Raw genomic sequence first — 19495 nt, forward strand, 5'->3', positions numbered from 1 at the left:
AGAGGCAATGGGCACAAATTAAAACACATGAAATTCCTTCTGACCACAAGAAAACATATTTTTTACTGTGAGGGCTGTCAAACATTTGAACATAGACCTTGCGGAGTCTCCATCCTTGGGTGATATTCAAAACCCAATTGCATATGGTCCTGGGCAATCTGCTCCAGCTGACCCTGTTCGAGCAGGGACACTAGACTAAATGATCTCATAAGGTTCCTGCCAACCTAAAAGATTCAGTGATTAAAAATTCTCAATGTTTTTTGTGAAATACCCCCCCTTCCCTGCCCCAGTTTCATTACTTGTAATATGCACTGGATAACCAAACCACGTTGAGCTAAAGGTCGTTCTTCCATCAATTTTCTTTAAGGTCTCTTAGGCTTGATGAATATGATCTATTTTAAAGATAATTAAATCACCATAAACCATCTTCTGCTACTTTTTTTTCCCCTGCTTGGATCGAAGGCCTCAAGCTTTGAACTTAATACCTTTTGAACTTATGAACTACACAAGGTAATTGCTGGGAAAATAACTTACAATGTCATTGTCAAATCTAATGGAAATGAGAAGCAGTATAATTCCCTAGAAGTTTTAAATTATTCCAACTCCATAAAAATGTAAGAATTAAATGAGAAACACAATGAAGGTTGAAAGATCAAGTGGTCAATGACAAGGAGATTTCAAACATTGAGTTTGCTCCCCTAACACAAAGTGAATCTCTTGGTATGTCATTTGTTCTACCTGCTGCAACCCTATTCTTCTTAAAGGGTAATTTTGCAAAGAAAGCACTTTGTTATGAATATATTCCATATAATATGTGAATATATGCATCCCAGGCCCATTAAAACTCCCTAAAAAGCTTTCATTTTTGCAATTTTATGAACACGTGTTTGAGTAATTTGAGGTAATAAAAGTGTACACAAATGAACATATAGTTAAGATAGCACTGAAAATTCTTACAAACGTATCTCAAATAGTAAACAGTTACATAATGCGCCATAAATAACTTCTTCTCTTAATTAGCTCCCTAGCTTCCTTTGCAATGAGGTTACTCCTCTACTTTCAAACACAGTAACCTCTGGCTATCACATACTGTCACCATAAAACATCGTTAAAGGCACTGCCTTTCTAGCCTCAGACAGCTAACTACTTCAGTATGGAAGAAACCATACATGTCTAGTCACAAGCGTTTTTAAAAGACAGTGCAGCTGCAAGATTTCTTATCTACATCTTTGAAATAGAAAGAACAGAAAGAAAAAAAATCATAGCAACATTAGGTCACAGTACAGGAAAGCAGAGAATTCATCATTTTCCTGCAGAATGCTTCATAAGGAAAAAAAGCTGCATTTCTTTGCCAAATTTCAAGTCAGCTGGCATCTGATTTTACTACTAGATATATCTACTTCATTCCTTCTCTGTAGTGGTAAGTTCTTAGGACACTGCAGACTTCGAAGATACTACTGAACAGGCTAGAAACATCTGTTTACTCATCACAGACCAATGAAGAGTCCTCAACAGAAAAACACCTGAGAAGCTCCTAGAAGGATATAACTAACTCACTTTTTCTTTTGGTAAAAAGTGTCATAGGGACCCGTCTGGTTCTAAAAGGTGGCTGAAGAGCTCCTGGGGAAGCAGAAGCAGAGCTGAAGAACTTTAGGGCTGCATAGTAAAGCTTCCTATTGGGACAGACCAAGTCTGATGAAGCTGTGCACCTCTGAACCTTTCTCCTAAGATGACAAGCAGTTACAGAAGAAATTTCTCGTCCCGCACAATTATAAGGACAAGGTTCCTTCAACACTGAGCAGGACAGATCACCTCAGTTATCGAAGACAGAGAGAGATGAAAGTTGGGCATGACTAAGTAAAACTTGAGATAGATCTATTCTCGAGATCTTTTCCAGTTTAGGAGTCCGACACAGGAATGTGGCATTTCTCCAGTGTTGCTCATCACAGTAATGGTTACTGAAAATAGAGAATAAGTTTGAATCACTGAGGGGACTGCTTTCACATACCAGATTAACAACCATCTTGTGGAAAAGGGCATCTCCTCAGTCATACCCTTCAGAGCCTTCAGTGCTGCTGGACTGACTGGTGTGCAAAGGATACAGGTGCTGCAAACCACCACACACATCTCCAAAGTTTAGCATAAATCATCACACTTCCATTCAACTCATCCGATGTTATCTACACATAGTGGAAGCTCAAAGAGATCATACTTGACGACAGGTCGTTCCACACCAACAAACCCCATTCCGCTTTGCCAGATACGTACAGCTGGTCAAAACTTTGTGCAGACAGGGATACACTGGAAGGTGGTTGAGACAGCACTACTGGTGGCAAATATCCAGTGTAAATGCTGGGAACTGCAGAGCATGTCCTGTGGGGCGACTTCCCTGTTTTGGGAACAGGGTGGAGTGGCAGAAGGTACCAGCCAGGACCCAGCCGGCCTCAGCCTCTTCTGTGCGGGTACCATCAAGCACACAGAGTGCTGCTCCCCGCGGAACAGCACGGTGGGGGACACAGGCGTTGGTGGGGTGGCACAGCCTGTCCCACTGACCAGAGGAAAAGAGAAGCCATGAAGCAAGGGAGGATGGCAGACTGGCTTGGCCCTGACTGTGCCAAGCTGTGCAGAAGCTAGCAGAAACCTCCCTTTCCTCCCTCTGGAGCTGAAGGACAAAGTCAGGGAAAAAGGAGAACAACTCTGGATAGCTGGAGATGCAGCTTTGATGAAAATGAGGAAAGAAATTGGGGGTGGGGGTGAGGGGTGGGGAGATGGTAAAGGCTCAGCTCAAAAGCATCCTGAGACAGATGGTTAAAAAAGTCTTGGTCTTGAGTCAAGCATACGGATAGGATTTGAGAGGTGGGAGGTAGGTGGTGTGGAGCAGGTACACCAGCTGGGATGCTCAAGAGAAGTAAGAGCACTAGCATAGAGACACAAGGCAGGAGTGCATCCGCAGGGGAGCGTGCACATGGGCAAATGCTCAGAGAAGAAAACATTGCTGGGGGCTTGGATTAATTAGTCAGAAATGATAACACATCCCTTGCTCTTCTGGCTATCGACATGACTCTTCCCACACTGAGGTCCCTCTTGGATTGCAATTTTTAACTTTTATGGACTAAGGAGAAACAAGAGATGATAAGGGATGCTGGGGAGAGGCTGAGTTAGGCACAGGCCACATAAGGAGCTGGCAGAACCTTCGGCAGCAGCTGAAGCCTAGACAAATCTCTTGTGGGGTTTTTTTCCCCTGAGGAGACAAGGCAGGAGGAAAAATACAACTGCTTGAGGCAGCAAGTTCTCTGGTAGGACCATGAGACTTCTGGCCTCTGTGCCTAGCTGAGAAGAAATGACCCAATGGTAATGAATCAAAGGGACCACCCGGAGGGGAAAAGGAGGAGAGTGAGAAGACAACACCTTGTCACCAGCAGAACCTGGTTTTTTCCCCGTCTCCCAAATAATCAGAGTTGGGGTTGATTATGTTAGGTACGCATCTACATATCGCCAGACCTGCAGCAACAGCCACTCCACGGAACAACAGCTCCTGGCAAAACCACTGACCGGCATTTACGCAGTAATAGGTGTGACGATACAGAAGCACATGAATGCCGAGCGTCCTAAGTCCTGCTGAACAGCGTTTCATATTCAACTGACTGCGAGGTGCTCAGCAGGAATGCTGAAGGAGGTTTTCTGGAGTTTTTCAATACCTGTTATATCCAAAGTGCTGTCTGGATGCTTTCCTTTACCTGTTCAAAGGGTAACAGCCCTACCTGGATGCTGTGCAATACAACCTAACACACTGTCTTTTTCAAATATGACAAATTAAATATTCCATATACAAAGCTATTCCAGGAGTCACTTGAGGCTAAACAGTTGACGCGTTCCAAAAAAAAGAAAAATAAATAAATAAATCAGGAAATAGCAAGGTTAAATTCTAGGTGTTAACAAAAATGTAACTACCAGCCGAGTTGAGGCACTGTAGTCTGGCATACATGCGTTACCATATATATGTCACGGCAGGAGAAACGCCTCACTTTCCAGAGTGTGCTAAAAATGGGCTTTACTCAGAAGAACCATAATTTGACCACAGAAGCTCAGCATTAATCTCCTTAACAGTACAATTCAGGGCTAAAAGGGAGATTATCTGTTCTAGTAAGGCCTTGCGAATTATACATCCAGGGGACTAAAGCCAAAATGCTCATCTTCACTACGGAAAGGTTAAAAGTTGAGTTTTCCAGCACAGAATTTACAGAAACCTCACATGTGTATTTCTTTTTAGAAAGGGAATTGCTGCTTCAAGACTTACCATGCTGAAAAGCTAACACTTTTAACTTAAAATACCTGGAGTGTGCTCACAGAACAGCATCTTACTGTACCTGGTTCGCTGTCACGACAAAAATACCCCCCTCAAATGCTGACTTCCAAATGCCACACAGAACCATGAGCATACCACGACTCTTCTCCCTCATATATAAAAGACTAAAATTTGCATCTTAAAAGAGACGGAAGTCTGCAGAGAAATTGTAATTGCTGAAGATGAAATGATGTTGGGATCACTGCATGAATTTATCATACAGCAAAAGAAGCCCCCTCGCCCAGCAGAACTCCTCTGATCATGGGGAAAAGTCACTCCTGAGGTTTGAACGTTAAACCTGCAAAAAGGTGGGAAACACGAGCGTGCATTGCCTGTGTTATTTCAGGTCAGTGCTCCCGTGCACCTCCGTTAATGTACACCTTTTATTTTTAGGACTGTTTACTGTTACAGGGCACATGCCTCATTCTGATCAAAGGTTGCACAGAGCTCAACTAGAAAGAAGTGATTCAGTATCTTATCCAGAATCTCATTTAATGTCTCAAACCCTGATTCTGAAGAAAGAGTTGATTTCTACATACAGTTTGGCAGCGCGATCACTAGGGCACATGAGTGTCCTGCAAATATTAGCACACCCATGTCCATGATGAACTTGACAGCAGGCAGGGAGCAGAGCTGCTCCGGGCTGCCAAACACACAGCTGGGGCAGTGATTATGAAACCCCACAGGATGGGCGTTTCAATATGATATGGTTGATGTTAAGATGATACATTTTAGGTGCGCAAGCACACATCTGCAGCTAGCAGCTCCATTTCTCTGTCCTTGAAATGGCATGGGGAAGGCGAGCGTGCAAGCTGCCCGCTGACTGGATCTGCTTGGCAGGACAGGGCTGTGTGGCAGAGAGGAGAAAGCCAATTCCCTGCCACGGTGACAAGCTGCCTTAGCACTAAGGCCCCTTCTTTCCCTCTTCCATTCCTGTGTGTCCTCCGATTTCTGCACACCACTGGAGAGCAGCCTCGCTTTTACCCTTCTCTGTACTAAGTTCAGAGTCTTGTGAAACTGATACCTCTTGATCATCAAAAACTGGATGAAAAAGATGCAGGATGAAAAAGATGCAAAATAAAAAAGAGCGAGTGAGACTTGGATGGGAAAATTAACTACTCCCATGTCCTAGTCTGAGTGCTCAGCTTGGCAACTTTAATAATGCTCTTTTCATTCATGCATGTCTCTTCTGCCCCCATGTTTTTTCCAGGGGGTTGCATGTTTTTTTGTTTACGTGTGTTTTCCCCCTCCTTAAAACAAATGCAAATGTCACCACCAGGTGACACCTAGACCATCAGATAAGCAGGGCTGGGACCCTCCTCTTCCATTACAAAGCCTTACACTGAGCCAGGGGAGTCACTTGAGCAAGCCGCTCCTGAATGCTTTGCTACGCTCAAGCAGTAGTACAGCAGGGACTTCAGAGCCCAGGCTGGAAGGATTGCACCCCAGGGAGCACAGGTCCCCTTCAGTCACCCGAAGGAGCCTTGTCCCTCTTTTGGACCCGTCTCACCCACCGCACCCCTCTGCACTCTCCTTCCCTCAGCCACCCACACTGTCCTCGTTTGTCCTGTTCCAAGTTACCACTCCAGAGCCTTAGGCACCAAGGCTTCACAGCCAAATCCCCTAGATGGTTATTCTTATTACTTTTAATCAGGAGTAAAACAACACATTTTTCCTGAGTTGCTTTCTTGGAAACGGCACGACTTGTTTTGGCTGCAATCTTCTTGAAAATTTCATCTGATGTAGACACCTCACAGGGAAAGTTTAAGGCCAAAATCTTAGAAGTTTGGAAAACCCACAAGCAATTGAAAACAGCCTCGTATTATATACAGGAAATCCAACACAACCTAAATGGACAGTGCTGTCACTTCTGCTAATAATTAAAAGGCAGCGATCTATTATATTATTTTTAGTCGTGCCCTTACTCTCCTACACACGAGGGTCTTAAAATATCTGCGCATCTGGGAAAAGTCTTTTTCCATGTCAGCACTTGGATGCTATCCCACGGGATAAATTTGCCACACGCATACAGTGCTAGTACCAAAATGATTTTAACTCATTACTTATATAAATCAAACACAGGGAAATCACCCCTGTGCAATCAGTTTAATTACACTTCCCACCCCACCCCCACCCCCTGCCTGCCTCATGCCATGGATGCAATAGATCACAGCTCTAACAAAGCTGAAATTCAGAGTGCTGCAGGAGGACTTGCTCAGCTCCGGTCGCACACACTCTCCAGCTCCTGGGAGGTCCAAGCCAAAGTCTGAATGAGTGCAGTGGGTACGTCACGGTGAAGTCTTTGGACGCTTACAACCACTGGCAATGGAAAAGCCTTAAAAACCTCAAGCAAACAAACCGTCGAGCTGACATTTATTTCTGAACAAAGAAACCCTACCTAGCACCCCGTGTCTGGTGATACTGCTTATGAAGCGTGTTGGAGGGGGGTAAGGGAAATTTCTATGCAGCTCCCCACCACCCCGGTGTGCGGGACTGAATGAGGTCCAGGGCTGGCACACGCGCTGCACGGTGGCAGCTCTCCAGAAGTACATGATTGACGTCAGTAGCTTGTGTAATCATCCTGCCTTAGCTCAAGTCTATAAACAAAGTTTTGGGGGGTTGTGGGGTGGTGTTTTTGTGTTGGTGGTTTGCTTTTTTTTATTATTTTTTTATTATTTTTTTTATTATTTAATCCAGCTCTCGGTAGTTGTATTTTCTCACAGGACTGGAACAGTGAAAATATTTGGAGAAACCTCCACCAAAACTTACACTGCAGCAACCTGAAAGGTCCGTCTGCCACTGAACTTGTCCTCCCAAGCCTGAAAGCTACTACTGGATTTGCTCACTTCTTAAAGAAGGCCACCACTGGAACTCCTTGAGAAAAGTCTTTAGGAAGTCTCAAAACAGTACAAATCAGAGCCAGAAAAATATCACCCTGATTATGATTGATTTCCCCCTTCCCTAACAGCCTTTTTATATTGCAAATCTAGAAAAAGGCTGTGCCTTCTCAAATGCTGGGAGAAAACCTCAGCTGGGGTAAAACATCACAGCTCCATCCATATCACTTGTGATTAGACCTCTTGTGTGTAAAAGGTGAGTTTTACCTTCCCATAGGCTAAGCCACCAGGATAGATTTTTGACTTTTTTTTTTAAGGCATACCCAATGCAATCACCTCAAAGCACCTTTGCTTCAGCTTCGTTGCAATACTGGGATGTTCAGATGATTTTGGCTACACAGCAATTGCAAAAACCTGTACACTGACAAATGGCGCTCTGCAATGTTCACCTGATGTTCTCCAAGTGATTTACAGAAAGCAAGTTAATAAACGTAGTGCTTGCTTTCTTCAACACAATTTTTGAATCACGTCTAATTGATCTTCAAAACCACCTCTGCAGGACGCACAGCAATACTGTCCTTATTTTCAGGTGAAGAAATGGATAGGACACTGTAATGCTTTACACAGGGGCATAGTTAAGAGAATCTGGACTGAAGATGGGAACAGCTTCTCTGTTTCCAATGGCAATTCCAGCGAAAAATGCTTCAGTAAATCTGAATATCTTCACTTGCAATTATTTTCTGGTGTTGTCATGACTGAAATTCCTTGCTTCTTGTTTTCTCATATCCATATTACTGCTACTTCTCCCTTTCAAACCGAATATATACACAGGAGGTATTTCCCCCATATTCCTTGACAGCATTTTATGTTTTCTACTACAAAACTGACAAAAGATGCTGATATGGATAAATGCCAGCAATGACAACTTTAAGAAGCATTCCTGGAAAGCCAGAAGTTTGAACTGTACTCCCTTTCTGTCATCTGCAACAGACGTATTGATCCTTGCCTTGGTGATAGATGTCCACATCTTTGTTGACCTATTTCTCAAAATCATGAAAAAGAGGTTCAAGGCTGAAGGCCAGTTGGTTGTGGAGGTAGAGACCACGTACATTACCGCACAAGAAATTGAAATACTGTTGGCTAAAGTTGGTATTGATGCTGTATGAGGGAAAAACTTTAAAAGCATCATGCCTACCTTGTTGATGTGCAGTTGTTGTTGCTGGAATTGCTGTTTGTGTTTCTCCAAGAACTGCTGGTGCTGCTGCTGGATCACTAACTGCTGGAGGGCCTGGGCGTTCTGCGGAAGGGGAGCAGACTGCGTGCGCCCCAGCGGGCGATGCTGCCGGAGTTTGTGTATTGAAGGGGAGACCCGTTCTCCACCAACCAGAGACTGTGCATGGAGAGGCAGTCCTGAAAGATACCAGTCTGAAGATAATATGGAGGAAAAAACAGCAGAGAAGAAAAAAAAGGAAGAAGAAAGGAAGGGAGAAAACGGCTGTTGAGTAACACTGATGGTGACAATGATATATAATGTTAAAACCAGCCACCTCACCATTTACAGTTGAAGCATCCTTAGAAGAGAACAGATAACAATTAATTACCATTGGATGGAGGGATACTTTGCTTTCTTTTGAACTCTTTGTTTGCTTGTTTACTAAAGAAACTCGAGGGAAACACTTAATTTCTTAAAATCAGCAGTACCTTGCAGACCCTCCCATCACTCCATGGGTGACGTGCATTAAGATCACAGTGGTAGTTTGGAGAAATTTAAGTCTTACAGCTTGCCTAGGTATAGGGAGTAATCCCAAGTTCCTATTAAGAAGGCACCAACCCAAGCTGCTACCCCACAGCATCCAGCAATTACAACTTACAGGGGGCTCACTGGACACACTGAAGGATGATGGATGATGATGATGAAGCTGCTTCTTACTTCAGCCAACGCAGGGCATGGCTGCCCTTGGCTGTACTATACCCCACCCCACAGAAATGGCTAGGCACAAAAACTTCCATGTGGTAAACTCTGACAGGTTTGCATTGGAAAAAGGCACACACCCTTGAAGCATTTCAGGAATATGGGACCTATTGGGCTTCATTGTTTCTGTAGAAAGAAGGTAAGTTAAGAGGCCAAGATGACAAATACCTAGAATTGTTTCCATCACTGTCCTGTGCGTACATGCTAATAACTTAATGAAAACATAAGGTTATTTTGGGATAACTTGCATTACTCATATGCCCTTGGCAATCTGGGTGTCTCTGATGACTACCATGTGAAATACCTATCTCAGCTCCAGTAAGGGCATGTCTTTAGGAAGTGTCTTGTCTTTTTAGCTGTTCTTGGGGTAAGCTAGTTCTTGCTCTGCTCTCTGAAAACATTACCATCACATACTTCTTAGAAAGCTGGGACATGAAGACACACCCAACACAAAGCCCAAGCCAAGGGCAGAGGAGCTGAGGATAAACATTTACTTTTGCTCGCTACCCCGTGTGATAGAAAGGCATCACTGGTGTGAAATGCTGTCTCCCTGATGTGGATAAGGCTGCACACACTTTTAGGAAAGATCAACTCTTTTGCTTTACCTCATTGTATAAAACAAAGTAAAGACTGTGCAAGTGCTCAGTAACATTCAGACATGTTGCCCATTTCAAGGGTCAGGGAAGTTTTAACTACTCCTTTTCTTCCATCTTTGGTTTAGGAGAGAGAGAAGCTGCCCAGAAATCTGCAGCCAGCTGAATACAGCGGTTTAGAAACACCTTGACATTTCTGTCCCAGGACATTACCTCCTTTTCCCAGTGATTCACAGATCTGCCCTACATGGAAGAATGTGACTCATTTAAAAGCGTCTCTTCTTGGGGAAAGATTTACTGAATTTCTCCCACCCTTCGCTTTTCTGAAAAGAATCATGTAAAAAGGTACCTTCTTTTACAAACTCATGTCTCTCTAAATGCGTGTGTGTATATATATATACATACGTCTGTGTGTGTGTATGAATGAATATATGAATAATTTGGAAAGATATGATCCACTTCCCTTTATCAGAAGTTCAAATTAGACAGTAGAGGAAGGGATCCTATAAAGTTTGCATAGGACACCTTGGAAGACTACCTTCCTCCAAGTGAAGGTTTTCCAGGGAGACACCTTGTTCCTACTCAGGATGTACATGTCAATGTGAAGGATATTATCCAGACCAACCTGTCACAAAAGGAATGGCAGACCTAAGGAATTCTGCTCTAGTTTCCCCAAACCCCCATATCTACCTTCCAACACAGAAAAAGCATGCCATCGTGCTGGATCATCTTACAGCTGTCAGGAGACTACCTCCAGAGCTGAAGGCAATCAGCAGAATACTAATAAACTCCACTTTGCTTCCAAGGAAGTTTGAAGTACTAACTGCAGTTTGGCAGCCAGTCCACTTAGGGCTTTTGAGACCATGTGTTAGCTTGCTCTCTTTCAGTTGCTGCATCTGGAACGTGTGTTTCTTCTTGTTGCTCTGTTGTATTGTGAATATTTCTCCTAAGAGTTGGTTTATAACATGTTGTACTTACTCTGAAAACACCACACGTAGCAGGTGGACTAGGAAGGAACACGCTGGGAAGCAAACACAGTACACTGTAAACTCAGGGAAGCTTTGAGAGAGGTCGAATAGAAATGGAACAGCACTTCTCCCTATGTGTGCTTTAACGCAAATGCCAGCACAAACAAAGAAGAAAGTTTTGGTGATCAGGTAAGAGGGGAAGTCTTCTCCAGTGGCTCTTCATCAACAGACCCTGGGCAAAGGGCAACTGGTGAAGAGCCACATCATGACTCTGGGTAACCTCGTCATGCCACATCAACCATGGCAGAAAGAGGCAACAGAAATTTAGGTAAAGGTTCAAGGAATCTGCACACACCATCTCACGGCTCAGAGCGCTGGTTAAATACCACGCTTCTGTGCTTCAGCTTCCCCATATGTACATGCTTATAACCTTATCACAACCCCATATATATTCCTGGGATTCAAATGTAAAACCAGACACAAGCTAAACCTGAGAGCCATGCTGTAACGCCTCAGTGATCAACATCTCTCAAGAATTTCCATTAGATGTGGAATGAAAGAAATAAAAAAATAACACGTCTGTAACTTATGCAGAACATCCTTTGTCCCAGCATTACACGCTGTAAAACAGAAATGCATCCTACTAGGGCTTATTGCTTTGAATCAACCCTATTTACAGAAATATGCCTTCTCGCAGGTACTTAATTCTGAAAATATGACACAGGGAGTGATTCAAAGCAATTAGCACACTGAAAATGTAACATATACAAACAAATACAATCTGTTTGAATGCAGTTGATTTTACTATATTTTTGCCACTTGTAATAATGACGAGAAGCAAGTATTTAATCTGTGACTTTGTAAATGCATGCCTTTCATATACGGAATAGAAACTATGCATGATAAACAAGAAAGGTAACTGTAAGATACATTTTTATCTCCACTTCAATCTAAAATGGTTAAAACTCTACAAATGTAGTTTTAAATTTTTACCTACAGACTTAGGCTTTACTTGTGGAAGTAAATACTATTTATTTTCATTCCACTGAAATGACAAGGAAGCTTCGCCCTACCTCTGGATGAGATGAGCGATCTCTCATTTTGCAAACATTGCCACCATCCAACATATCGACAAACACATCCTAAAAGTTGTATGTTATACCTACAGAATGTATAGATGATGCAGTATCTCTTTTGCACAAGAGAAAAACTTTACAAAAAACCAAACAGATGTCACTCGCTCTCTTTCACCAGCTGGGTCTGAGTTTTGCACATTATCTACGGAGTGCTCACCTGTGACTAAGGGAGTTTGTGCAGTTGGCTGTTCCAGTAAGACCATGTGTTGCAAAAGAGGGTTATGTGCAGTTCCCCCATCTCTTTCCAACGTTGTAGTGCTCAAGTAGGGAGTGAGGTGAGTGCCAGGAAATAAAGAGATCCGCTGCTGTAACGTTGGGATAGTAAGTCTCTCCGCATCCTGCTGTGCTGATCCTCCCTGCAAATGCAGAATTGATGACATAGCGAGTTAAGTCATAAATCAATGCAATCAACATTTCAACAGCTGCGTTCCTCCACCACTTACACTGGAAGGGCCAGTTGCAGGCAGTCCTAGCGTGATGTTGGGCAAAGAAGGAGACGTGTAGAGTGGAAGCTGTGTTACTGAGCCTTCACGATTCACAAGTCTGTGAGCCAGGCTGGTCTGGAAAGAAAATCAAGGACATTGTTCTGGTGAGAGAGCATCCATAGATCGGATCAAAGACACAGTACATGCGCTGTGAGAACACGTCAGAAACACACAGAGCATGTAACTTCACTGCTAACACTGAAAATACTGAATGGGGGAGCTAAACTGTGCTTCAGATCCAGCCTAAACAAGCACAGACTAGGTGTATGCCTTGAATGCTGCTGCCATGGCCATGCAGGGGCGACGTGACCAGGATAACAGACAGGGACGATGCCACTTTGCAACTGCCACCAACCTCGCTGCCCTACAGAGAGACCTTTTACAGTTTATTTGATCCTTCCTGGAGTCTAAAGATCACTCCTGCCTCCTCACTGGTACTCTGCTTCTGCTCAGTCTTCATACAGTACCACTGCAAAGAGCTTTTGCAAAAAAAGATTTAACAGCTTACCTGTCCTCAAGTATTTGCCCTTTTAAAGCTAAAACAGATTACCATAAAAAAAAAAGCATTATAATGGCTGTTGTTCTCTTTAGCAAATCACAGACAATTTATGCTATTTACCAGTGTGCTTTAGTTTAAATCAGACTTCAGAATTTCACCAAAAGGTCTTACGGTTGCATTTATGTAGCTATTTCCTGATTTTCAGGGTGAAATGCAAGACTTACTGAATTACCTTACGGCTATTTAAAGCAGGAACACTTAAGTAAAAATACCTTTAATTTCAAAGCAAGATTGATTTGAAATACACACTAGAAAACCCATTATAAAAATTACAATAAACTGCCTGATTTTCCTGTTAGGAAACAAGTGTGTGGATCACTCTGAATTCTCTACAGGTGATTTTCCAACTTAAATAGAGTTTAGATTTTAAAAAGACTTCACTCAGGTGCCATAGTGAAAAAAGGGATTATGATTAGCTTAGTATTATACTATGGAACCATCTATATCAATGTAATAGGGACCGGAGCAACAGCTTTATACATTTTAGACTTAAATTCACAGTCCTCTAAGTCACTGAGACTTTGTAGGTTATTTCCTTGGTTGCAGGGCTGGGTCAGCTCTGGATAATAAAACCCTATTTTTCTCCCTCAAAGACTCTAAAAAGAAACTTAACAAAACCTTGCTGCAACCTGTTGGGGTGGGGGAGTGGCAGGAAGCCCGTAAGAACTAATACTGCAAAACCAACATTTTCTACAGAACAACCTTTGAGAGCAATCCTGCCTTAACCCAACAAGCTGACAGCTTGCACACGACACCCCACCCGTGCACCTGAGGTTCGTGCTGCTTGTGCAAGGAGGACAGGAGCAGTAAAGCCTTCCCGTGACCCTGTGTGTCACCAGTATCAGACACCAGGCTGCCTTGCCAATGCACTCTTCAATGCACCACTACCTTGCCAGTCATTCTCCCCATGTCCAACCGTGACCAAGTACCAAGCATTCAAAAGTCACCCAGTTTTCATACGACCCTGTGCAAAATTTCATCTGCAAAGTGATTTTTTTCTTATTTCCTTTTGCCTTCTGGTGCTTTCATTAGCACCATTCAAACTTACTGAAAATATATTACAGATCAGTTCTCTCGTATAAAGAGTAAACCTATTTTTGAGATCTCAGCTCACAATCTGCTGCCCTAAAGGAGGAAATTTGCAGGGAGCATTTTGCTGTTGAATGTTACCTGGTAAAGACATGTGATTGTGCATACCCACACACTTCCAAGTAATTTTGAGCACTACTGGCAATTTTTCTTTAATTTAAATTACATAATGTTAGCACGCTACATTGAGAATCAGATGGTTATTGTCAGCAGAGTAATGAAATATTTCACTGGTAACATAAATGAAACAAAACTACATCCATTTTCTTCTTGAACAATCAATACTCTGTAGTGCCTCAAACTATCTCCTGGGGATTTGTTTTAAAAACAGCAAAGAGAGAAACACAGCAGCTTGACGCTATCAGCATATGGTATTTAGAAGCATTATCATCGCTTGAAATATACGGATCCCATCTACAGGTTGTACACAAACATTTTTTGAATTGCACAGAAGAGAACAATTTCAGCATGTATAGTTTTTGTCTGTAGTTGGGTACTTTATAGTCTTGTATCAACGGTAATGGCAATGAGTATCATGTACCTTTCGGAGATGCAAACCCCTTTAGATTTAAAAACAGTATTTAAAAACAGATATTGTCTATTTTAAAAGGAGGCAGAGAGGTGTAGTCCTTCCAGGCTGAAGGCAAGCACTGAAACTTAAATAATGAACTCAGATACCATCTTCCAACATAGCTGAAATGGTTCAAGAGGTAACCTAGCAAACTAAGAAGCAGAGAGACCTACTTCTCACTTAAAATAAAACATGAAGGTAAGCATGAAACACAAAGTTGGCAACATTGTTTTTTCAGAAACATTTAAAGATTTCTAAATATTGAAAAGTGGGAACATGAGAAAGCCAGGACCACTGGTATTACAGAAAACTCCAGCACTTGGGCTAGCAGGTAATACTAATCTTACTGAAGATGATGATTTTAAAGAAACCCAAACCCTAAACCCCTACCTTGCCTAGTTATTTTTCTAAATGAACCTATACAGGCAAATGGATCAGCTAGGATCACACAACATGAAATGCTGAAACAAAGTGCAGAGTTATTTTTCCCCAAAAACAAATGCAAAGGACTAGGACATCTAGCTAAGCCCAGCACTTCAGGTGTACTTGAATGGAGGAGAACAGTTTGTGCAACCGGTTATCGATGTTCTGTTTGCCATCACACAGTGATTTATGTTTCATTCTGTTCCGTGAATGGCAGTTATCCAACACACTTAAAACAGTCCTGGGCAGTTTTAAAATTGAAACTGCACAATCATTTGTATGCTTTATTTTTCCTGTTTTCCAAAAACTACAAAAAAGCAAAAAAAAATCTAGATATTATTTTCACGGAAATAAAAACTAGATTTTCTTACTCCATTACACATAGGTTGTTTGGCGATGGTGTATCAAATGCTGATTTTGTTAAAATTCAAGATGAACTCACTTCTTTCCTTGCATGCAGCAGCATCGCTGTGAATTGCCCACTGCGGTACCGTTGCAAACAAGGCAAAGACGACTCCCAGGGAAAGGCTTTGGTAGTACAGGGACTTTTTCCAAATTGAGCTGCTCACGCCTCAGCTTAAGTTATAAAATTGCTGTATTACAAGCAGTTGATGAAAAGTTTTCCTTTCAGTCTGTGTCCATTTTCTTAGGCATTGGTGGTCTAGTCACAGATGATTAGCTCAAATTTAGTTGAAAAATAAAATGGTTAAGAGAATAAACAGCTTCACATTCACCTGTGTGTGAGCTAACACTGACTTGTGGGAAGCTGACTGCTCTGTTTATATCACAAGGAATTGTCAAATCCACTAGTTTTTTCCACCAGCAGTAATTGGGGATTTGCAGTTTGCTAAGTATAGCCAAGATTGACAGCTCCTGGATCGGTAAAATCGGTAACTCCACGCTAGTCTTCCTGGGGCTAACACAAACGTACTTAAGATGTGCTCTTAGCTCAGCCAATCTTCGGTTCTGCAAACCTGATAAATAACCCTGTACATAAGAAATCTTTTCCCAGGTCTGCTCCAAACTACTACAAGGTTGGCATGCATCTCAAAAGCCACATCTCTTTAGAGCAGCTTCAGCTGCCAGTGTGAAGTGGCAGCTTTATCTTTACAATAATTGCCTAAATCTTGTAAGGTCTGCAGTAGACTGGAGTGGATATAGATGTGTGTTGGTTAATTTGGCAGGGGAAAGGGTGGAGTAGAAGGCATATTCCCCACATTAAATTCTGTTACACTACATCAGAAAAAAAGTGAAAATCTGTACAAAACTAGAAAGCCATAAGGACTTACATTTATACCCTAAGAAGCCCTTTTCAATTCTGAAAGACAATTTGGAAGAACAAGCCCAAGCTGGTTTTTACAGTCCTGATGTGGAGACAGACACTATATTCACCAGGAGAACAGCTAATGGTAAGCTGGATTAAAAAACCCAAAACACCAGTAACATTACACAACCACACCAGTTTTCTGCATGCGAGGTTTTATAGTGGGAGCTAGTTAATATGACCCACACCCCAATATCTGCCCTTAGAAAAACCTGGGCTTCAGTAACCCTGAACACAGGAGCTGCTGTGCTGAATCAAAGCCCAGTTTACCCAGTCCAACATGCTGCCTTTGACATCCGTAGCAGATGCCTCCAGTGATGGTGAAAGCTTGTGGGATTATAAGCTATCTCATGGCATCAGGCAGCAAGCTTTCAAATCCCTAAGTGGGAAGGAAAAGGTTAAATCGATTCCCTTTAATTCAGTTCTGGTTTAGATATATTTAGACTAACCTACTGCACACAACAAGTTCACCCTATATAGAATATATGAGAACAGATTCCCCAAATTTTAAAATACTTGCATTTGACCAGGAAATGCTCTTCACACTTTACCTTGCTAAATCACTTTATTTTTACTCTCTCCTCACAACAAAACCACTACAAGTTACCACAAGCAGTTTGTGAGCTGGCTCAAACTAGATTTAATAAACAGATAATGCATCCTGTTAGCCCAGACTGAGAGGTAATTCCCAAAGTCTGCTCCAAGCCACGATCTGGTTTTTGTTTTAGTTTGGTGCACACTGGTTTGTACGCCTGAATTCCTAAAACTCTGCAAAAACCGATTAGAAACCCAAGCGTTAAAAATCAGAGTGAGGAAGGGCTCTGTACCTCTGCTTGAATACTCGTGACTGATCCTGCAATTCCGTTCTCAGCGCTTATGTTATTGGAGCTGTTGTTTGGAGAGCTGGGACCAGATCCAGGAGCACTGTTGCATGCAGAGTCTAAAAACACATCCAAAACCAACTTTTAGCATTACAAACAATCTCTGCGATGGTATTTAGACAGATAACAACCCCTCAGTTTTTGTTTTGGAGGAAAGTGATCCTCCTCCTCCCCGTCTCCCCTCTAAATCTTCCCAGGGCACTTAAAATACTGACAAACACTTTCAAATGGTCTGTCCAAGTACCTACTTACCCCATTTGTATCTTCTCCTTATGGGGATTTCTCCTCTAGTGTATTAATAACTCTAAATACGATTGCAAGATAATAAAAGACATGGAAGACTTGAAGAGGCCAAACTGGAGGATGCCAGATTGTCCTGCTTTATTTTTCTAGAATTGCTTCCCTCATCCTCTTTAGCCCATAACCCTAATGACACCCTCTTGCCACGTATTGCATCAGACTTCACACTGGAACAACCAGGGAACCGTCTCCGAGTTGACATTTTCCCATGCAGGCTTCTGGTGCATCTGGATTTACTGGAAATACGCCGCCAGCACCGAGCCCTCACACTGACCACACGAGAGCTGACCTCTGCTTTTATAAAGAAGCATCAACGTTTTCTGGTGCAGGCAACTGGGCATGTGTAACGTCCCCGTCCCCTGCAAAGTGTCTGCACCATGCCAGGTCCTCGGAGAAACACAACCTGCCTTGGCTGCTCTGACAGCACTGAGCTCCCAAAAAGTGCCTGGGGACTGACTCACAAGGATGATATTTTGCCAGGATGGCATATTAAATCGTTTCAAGAGATTTCAAAGCTGACATGGGACTGGTCACACAACTGGCCATGGTCATGGCTAAGTAGATTTTACAAAAATCAGGCAAAACTTTACAGGGTCCAAAACAGTAAAGCTGTTTCAAACCACTGCTTTCTGGGGGCAGGTAAGTCTTCTCCACTCAGGAAGTAAAACACTTTCTCATTGGAAAGACCCAAGGCAGAGTAAATCCCCCAATGTAATTCTGTTATCATCACCTGAATGCTCAGAAAATCCTCTCAGCTTTGTATATTTTATCAACACATCCCCTGTGAACTCACTAACCAGAACCATGGAGATGACTAGCCTGAAATCAAAGCCTCCCCATTAATGATACAGAAATAATAAACAGAAACAACATATGAAATTGCAACAGCCAGAAAACTTCCCTCAGAATGTCTCTCAGCTGGTGTATGGCACAGCTTCCAAAGTTTTTCCTTTGATTTTGGAAGGTAAATAACATTTTTTTTCTGAACTTTCCCCGTTCCCAAGCACAGGATTTGCCCAACACCAGAAGAATCTCCCAGCAGCTGCAACGGTTCAGGCTGCAGCAGCCTCATAATTGCTCTACGATGCCCCAGTAGAAACAAAAGCCAATTGTTACAGTTCAGGGGATTTTAAAAAACTGTTCCTTTTGAGGCATTATTCTGTACATACTATTTTGATCTTTGTAAGTACATCCAACAAAGTAACAAAGAGATTTTTTTATATTTGTTGTTTTTTGGGGGGTTGTTTGTTTTTTTTAAAGAAGAAACCTCATTGGGGTTTTTTTTGGCTGTGCGCTGGGGAGGCATCTATCAAGAAAACTCAGCACTGAGTAACACCTAGCTGAGCACCTAACACTGAATTTCTCCATGGAAAGCAACTTCGGAGAGTCTAGGTGTTTTGAAAAAATATTCTGTTTGCATGGAAAATATGTGCTTCTCCTGGGACTGTGTCATTAGCTACAACATATTGGATCTCACGCATACTACCTAGACATAGGAAACATAACTGGTGCATCTAAACTGTATTCTTCAGGGATTAGACATAATTTATATTCCCTGAAGTGGGACTTTAAAAACTTATTTCCCATTAAAAAGTCCCCTTTTACCCTAACAACTCAGATATTTTTTTCTAGCCAGGCTCCAGGCTGGCTTCTTGAATCAGGTCCATGTTCAGTGAGAAGCAGGAGCTTCCACTGCTATTTCTGAAGGAAAATATTGCTATTACTGGGATCAAACTGTCAGCCATTAGAGCCTGATTTATCTTAAAAGCCATATTACATGTAGCAATATGAGTGAAGTAAATTTGATTTTCAGATCCGATACGAACTACGTTTAACTCTTGAAATCACCTATTCCCTCTGCAAACAGAGGGTCTCTGACACAGAGTGGTGCAGAGTTACCCCTGGGGTCTCCCAAAACCACCGTGCTCTCTAAAGAGAGCTCCCTTCGATTTAGTTTGAACGATGACAGCGTGCCTTAAAGTGAGACAAGTCTGGAAAAGCTGTCACACACT

The 19495-nt window shown here is 42.4% G+C and overlaps 1 protein-coding gene and 1 long non-coding RNA gene across 15 annotated transcripts in view; one reads left to right on the plus strand and one right to left on the minus strand.

The window, feature by feature from the left end:
• The window catches only part of HDAC4 (histone deacetylase 4), a 267149-nt gene that overhangs the window by 63701 nt on the left and 183953 nt on the right, over nt 1-19495 (minus strand). For 10 of the 14 annotated variants that reach the window (XM_037398254.1, XM_037398252.1, XM_037398253.1 and 7 more), the window contains 4 exons: nt 17130-17242; nt 12295-12411; nt 12009-12207; nt 8378-8607 (listed from right to left, as the gene is read on the minus strand). In XM_037398254.1, the coding sequence (XP_037254151.1) occupies nt 8378-8607; nt 12009-12207; nt 12295-12411; nt 17130-17242 (659 nt within the window). The remainder of the gene's footprint in view (nt 1-8377; nt 8608-12008; nt 12208-12294; nt 12412-17129; nt 17243-19495) is intronic. The other 4 variants (XM_037398255.1, XM_037398251.1, XM_037398249.1 and 1 more) reach the window with 1 other exon arrangement.
• On the plus strand, nt 8741-11644 carry LOC119152665. The gene is made up of 2 exons (XR_005105842.1): nt 8741-9293; nt 9876-11644. It is a non-coding gene; the product is annotated as an uncharacterized LOC119152665 (long non-coding RNA).

This window comes from Falco rusticolus, chromosome 8 (genome assembly GCF_015220075.1).
Source record: "Falco rusticolus isolate bFalRus1 chromosome 8, bFalRus1.pri, whole genome shotgun sequence".
Classification (NCBI taxonomy): Eukaryota; Metazoa; Chordata; class Aves; order Falconiformes; family Falconidae; genus Falco; species Falco rusticolus.